Genomic DNA, 6413 nt, shown 5'->3' with positions numbered 1-6413 from the left:
TATATATGGAATTCTGTAAAACTATATATTTATTTATTATTTCACGTCATGTAATAAGGAAACTGTGAAATTCAAACTAAAAAAGTTAACTATAAAAATACACAGCAAGGCTGTAGGTTGTTTGGAAGGAATATGCTTAAATTCTTCCATTTATTTCCCATGATAAGTTCAACGCTGTGACAGTATTTTCTATGTTAAATAAATATTAAGTAATTAATTATACATTTTAACAAAGAGAGACAAAGACATTATCAGAGATTTGCATTAGTCAGATACTAATCCAGACAATTATTCAATTGAATAAATTTATTTTTACTTGTATGGATTTATTTCTTTGTTTGCTTGGTTGGTTTTCATTTGGAAGTAATTACATTTTAGGGGTTAAATTCATTCATTTATTTATATTCAAAGGTGTGGCACAGTATATTGTTATGTTAAATATTAAGTAATTAAATATACATTTTAACAAAGAGAGAGAAATTACTTGCCATTAATCCAGCACCAATCGGCACTATTTATTTTTCATTATTTATTAATAACATTATTAATCCTTATTATTTATTAATTTGGAAGGAATGGCTTAAGAGGTTTGCATTAGATAGTTTGATATTATTCATCTTACAAAATCAAATGTGGCTTAAACGTCCAGAGTGTTGAACGCTGTATAAAGAGTATGACAGTGAGCTAGACATCATGAATCAATTTGTAATTATATTAGTTTCCACAAGGTGGTAACACTGTGCTCAAACCTGCCCGCTCTCAGAGGAACAGATGAAAGTTTAAGCCTTTTCATCTATTCATTGTTCCTTTGTCTGGGTCACCTGGTTCCTTAAACACAGAGAAACCATTCAGTTTACTATATTAGACAGAATGAAAGCATTTCATTTTGAGAAAGAAATACACTTGGTTGAGATTGAGCAGAAATGATGCCTTCTGACAAACTCAACACTCACAATAGTTGGATTTTAATGACTAATATACAAAGATGTTTACAAAGATGCATATTTCTGTTAATTATTTGGTAAGCATATGTGTATTTTTAGTGAAGAACATTGTGTTCACTAGTCTTGCATTCATGGGACGGTGTGTTAACATTTGCCCCAATGGACAATCCACAGGCGTGTTTATGTGCTCGACCAAGTGTGCTTCCTGTCTGGCCCAGCAAACCATTTGAACATTGGCTATCTGTGCTAGTAATTATTTTGGGGGCACTGTGTGCATCTGCAGCATATGGGAGGAAGTCTGAAAATAGCTGTGACTTCCTGACTGAACGTTTGCAATGAGGAAGAGTCTTACAGAGAGGGGACAGAGACTCATTTAGCTTGTCAACGCCACGCTTGCATCCACGATACAGCTGTTTTCATGCTGACCAGCTGACTTCCAAGACTTCCACATTTGCTGACTGGTACAGTCACATCATCAGAGTCTGAGTTGATTTCGCTGACTTTGCTGGATTCTCCCACGTGCTGCTTGTACAGTAAGTCACCTGCTTTATCATCTTGACCTTTATAGGTACATTACCAAATCACTATATGATTTCAAAGTTGTTGTTTCTTTGCAGTGATGCCATAGAAGAAGCATTTTTTGGTTTCTCAAATTTCAGTGAACATTTCTTAAAAGAACAAGCGCGAAGAAGAACATTTTAAAAAATCTAAAGAACCTTTAATGTAATGGAAATCTATAAAGCGATGGTTCACCAAAAAAAAATACATTTATGTCATTATTCACTCACCTGTATGTCATTCCATGGCTGTATGTAGAACATGAATGAAGATATTTTGAAGAATGTTAACCAATCAATGTGTAGACATGATAGTCAATGGTAATCATATCTGTTTGGTTGCCAGCATTCTTAAGAATATTTTCTCAGTTTTGGAACAACATGAGATTGAGTTAATAGTAACAGAATTTTCATTTTGGGGTGAATTATCACTGTAAGTGTTCTTCATTAAACCATGTGCCAATGAAGAACCTATATTTTTAAGTGTTAGTGCAATTTCTGTACGTTATTGCTTGGTTGTGGTGTACTAGTCATTTCTTGTTCATTACTTTTGCATCAGCAGCAAAAGGATGAAATATGGCTCAGTAAATCATGGAAAAATATCAAATATTACACCTAAAAGTGTGTTTATGGTCTTTAGTTTACTAGTGTGGTGTAGGACAGTTCAGCTCATCTTTTATCCAGTTTGTGCGTGTGTGTTTCTGTGTGTGAAAATCTTGCCTGGAGTCCTTTTGCGATTATGAGGCGAAAAGTCATGAGATGCTCTTTAACTCTTTTCTCTGAGGAAACCTTTTTCAGTTCATCCCTTCACTCTTTACAGGCCTTCCTAGTGTTTTCCTGCTGACTCGACATGGACAGTGAGGATTCAGACAAGGTCCAGATTGGCGAAGCTAAATTTGTAAACAAGTAAGGGCATTTTGCTGTGTACTGCAAGGTTTCGTTCTCCCACCGTTTACATAAACCTGTCTTCCTTTCCTTTTTCCTTTTTGGTTGCAGGAGCATTCTCCTCTCACACCTTAACACATACAACCTTTATTACAAAGGAGGAGCCCTCCGGTTGAGACACAGAGAGGTTAGTTGGTCAGTTGGTAAATTACAGTGGGTTGTATTAATGACATATAACTGATGACATAAGTGTTATGTGGTTTTCACAGGAGGAAGGCGAGATGATCATAGAGGGTTTACTCAATGTTTTTTGGGGTGTTCGGCGGCCAATCAGACTGCAGATGGAGGACGAGAAGGAGGCAGGCAGGCCACGCCCCTCACTAACATCTCTGAGTGCCGAAACAGACATCAACTCACTCAAGTCAGATATTACGCCACACTAACCCACAATGTAGAAACTGTTACATACAAAACAGTCCGTCACACATTTTTAATGCAAAGGATTAGATATGTATTTTTATCAATACATTTTTGATTAACTATTTTGAATTATTTATTTATTTATATTACTTTTTTATCCTTTTTTAAGGGTGCTTTTGGGTTAATGTTTTGGGTTAGGCTATATAAGTTTACCTTGACAATATCTGTGAGTTACCAATGAAATTAATTTCATACCTTTGTAAAAACAAGCAATAATTTGCTCATTGTTTTGCTTTTACAATGGAACTAGAATAAAAATGCACATTTATATCTGTAGTTTAGAAAGCAGAACCACAATTATATGGCCTACTTAACCATTATGTGTTGAACTAAATAGAAATTACATCAAACTTTTTAAACTACTTTAAAAGTTTAGGGCCAGTGAGAATTTTAAGTTTCTTATGCTCACAAAGGCTGCACTTATTTGATTAAAAACAGGGAAGATAATATGGTGAAATATAATTATGATAAATTAAGTTTTAAATATATATTTTAAAATGTCATTTGTTACTGAGATTGCTGATAAAGATATATGATCAATATTGAAAACAGTTGTGCTGCTTAAAGGAAAATTTAGCCAACTTTACAGATAATCAATAATTCCTGAAACAAATGAGCTGTCTGTTTCCAGTGAGGTCACTACAGCAGGCGACCAATCAAAAGACTTCAGCGAAGAGAATGAAGAGGCAGGTGAATACATTCTTGCATTATCTATATTATGACTGTATTCTGTATTCACTATCTACACATCCTATCTGAACTGTCCGACTGTCTGTCTCGCTGGATTTGTCACATCTCATCTGGCAGGTGAGGAGCAGCAGGAGTCGACACACTCCGATCGTCTCCCCAGGACCAGGAGTGATGTCGGCGGAAGGAGAATCAGCGGACGACGGCTTGGAATCAGGAGAGTCAAGAGAAACCGATGCTCCTTCAACGGCCACGTCTATAACCTCAAGGCAGGCGTTGTATTTCGTGATATTAACATGCTATTAAACTCACACACTTTTGCTTACACTTGTTTCTGTCAAACAGACGGCCGTTTTTACCCCAGCGTTCGGCTCTGTGACCAATGTCCGCGTCAACAGCTGTATGACGACAGCACAGGTCATGAGGGTGCTGCTCAACAAGTTCAAGATTGAGAACAGTCCTGATGAATTCAGCCTCTATTTCGTCCACACGAGCGGAGGTACGTCCAAACTGAGAAGAAATGCATCAAATTGCAGTTTCTTTGTCCATGAGTTCATATTTCTGTCTCTGCACTCAGAGAGACATCGGCTGAAGCCTAATGACCATCCTTTGGCGCTCAGAGTTTTGCGAGGCCCTTGTGAACAGGTCAGCAAAATGTTTCTTATGGAGACAGACCAGGTGGAAGAGGTCACCCATGATGTAAGAGACCAAATATCACATTGTCTGTCTGTCTGTTTATCTATCTATCTATCTATCTATCTATCTATCTATCTATCTATCTATCTATCTATCTATCTATCTATCTATCTATCTATCTATCTATCTATATATCTATCTATCTATCTCGCCTACCTTCCTACAGTACCTTCCAAACTGTTTGTCTTTTTTAGGGCCAAATAACTCAAAAGTAAATAATTAAATAAATATTTAGATATTTAAATAAATCTCAAAATACATCATTTAATTGTTAATAAAACTGGTAAAAGTTTAAAAGTAAAAAAAATAAAATAAAAGTATTAAATCTCCACAAAAAAAAAAAATTAGTACATGTCCGTTATATTTCATTTTAATCATCACTTCGCAATTGATGCTTTTCCTCACAATTATTTCTCTGAACAGCAGTATTTATTTGTTTGTTTTTTGGAAAAGTCAAGAATGCATTCAATTCAAAGATAAAACTAATGCTAAAATGACAAACAGTGGATATTTGTTCATTAACTGTTTAATTCTATAATTAGTTATTTATTGAAATATTTATTCAATTATGTCATTTTGAGTCATTTTGCCTCATAGAGGATGCTAGAGCCGTATTTATTTATCAATTTATGTATGTATTTCAGATATATAAAGAATAAATTAAGATACTTATATTCAAATCTTTCACATTTTTATTACTTCCCATTTTTTACATTTGTTATGGAAGGTCAGGCATATTGCATTGTGGGATGCAATATTCTACCAAATGTGTCTGGTTGTATACTGCATATTTTGGCTTAAGTCAAAAAAGAAGGTCAGAAAAATTGTTTACTGAATTCTTACTATTTTTTACAGAAATAGTAAGAGTTATATGTTTGGGGTACTGAATCCAGCCAAAGTGACAAGTACACAGTGCAAGTTTGTATTTATATACTGTAGTAATACTTGCGTTTTATCCTCAAGGTGGCGCAATACATCAAGTTTGAGCTTCCTGTTTTACAAAGCTTCATTGCTAAGCTGCAAGAGGAAGAAGAAAGAGAGATGCAGAAACTGAAGAAGAGGTACAGACGGAGTCACACGTTATACATTTTAGAGGCATTTAAAATCATTATGTGCCCTCATTTCTTTTCTGTGCCCTTGTTTCCTATTATTTCAGGTATGCTGATATGCAACGTATCATCAAGAAATACATGCAGTCTTTAGCTGATTCAACTACATGATGAAGCTGTTCAGACATGTATCATGCATCTGAGCACCATTTTTAAAGCACCAAACAGTGACAAAATGGTGCTGTCTCAGGAAAAGTAACATTTTTAGCTAAATTATTACTTTTATTATCGTAACATGTTATATAATATCATAATACAGCAATGTCCAAAGGTACCATGACTTTCTCTAAATAATCTTCATTGGATAAAAAGGAGTGTTACTTAGCCATCTTTTTCACAAAGGAAAGCAAATGGGTAAAAAAAAAGTTACATTGTTTGACTTTCACTCATGCACAATGACAATAATAATAATCCGTAAGAATGTTAATTCAAAATTTGATATAATGTAGAGCCCATATTATGTGAATAAATAGACAATGTGAAGAAAAATAATTTGAAAACCTAATGTATTTGCCTTGTTTTACTGCAGAATGTTTGTAATGATGTTTATTGGTATTAAAAGTATTTAATATATTTTGTTTGTAGTGTATTTTACAAAGTATGTGCACATTTTTACCATTGATAATAAAAAAAACATTGAGACAATTACTGAAATATTTGTTTCCATGAACTTGCATGCACATTAACCTCAGTAAAAGCTCTCATTACATTTTATTGATCCCTGTAGTTGTTCCTAGTATAATGCATTTAATGCTTATGATATATATATATATATATATATATATATATATATATATATATATATATATATATATATATATATATATATATATCAATAAATAAAAAATAACTGTTCATTCTTGCACTACACTACATTAACCCATTGCTCAACATGACATAAATCTGTTTGTAATAAAGACTTGTGATCTCTCCTAATGTATTTTATTAATTTCTTCATTATTCTTAAGCACTGATCTGTTACTATTACAACTGAGATGTGCAAACTTAATGGCCAAGGATAATAGACACAAGGGTAAAATAGAGTGTAAGGGCAG

General features: G+C 33.9%; 1 protein-coding gene across 1 annotated transcript; it reads left to right on the top strand.

Annotated features, from left to right (window-relative positions):
• Positions 1-128: 128 nt before the first annotated feature.
• LOC132132513 (ras association domain-containing protein 2-like) lies at positions 129-5995 on the top strand. Its single transcript, XM_059544914.1, has 10 exons — positions 129-1477; positions 2322-2407; positions 2498-2573; positions 2656-2807; positions 3498-3556; positions 3674-3822; positions 3899-4052; positions 4131-4252; positions 5213-5310; positions 5406-5995. The coding sequence occupies exons 2-10, from the start codon at positions 2352-2354 to the stop codon at positions 5467-5469; spliced, it is 930 nt and encodes a 309-aa protein (XP_059400897.1). The 5' UTR covers positions 129-1477; positions 2322-2351; the 3' UTR covers positions 5470-5995.
• The last annotated feature ends 418 nt before the right edge of the window (positions 5996-6413 follow it).

The sequence above is a fragment of the Carassius carassius genome, chromosome 49 (assembly GCF_963082965.1).
Source record: "Carassius carassius chromosome 49, fCarCar2.1, whole genome shotgun sequence".
Taxonomy (NCBI): Eukaryota; Metazoa; Chordata; class Actinopteri; order Cypriniformes; family Cyprinidae; genus Carassius; species Carassius carassius.
This window is presented reverse-complemented; position numbering and strand designations above follow the sequence as displayed.

Excerpts from the sequence above, each read along its gene's own strand:
- LOC132132513 (XM_059544914.1), top strand. The coding sequence starts at position 2,352 with ATGGACAGTGAGGATTCAGACAAGGTCCAGATTGGCGAAGCTAAATTT. Across the intron at positions 3,557-3,673 it reads CGAAGAGAATGAAGAGGCAG|GTGAGGAGCAGCAGGAGTCG; the intron begins GTGAATACATTC and ends CTCATCTGGCAG. Across the intron at positions 4,253-5,212 it reads TGGAAGAGGTCACCCATGAT|GTGGCGCAATACATCAAGTT; the intron begins GTAAGAGACCAA and ends TTTATCCTCAAG.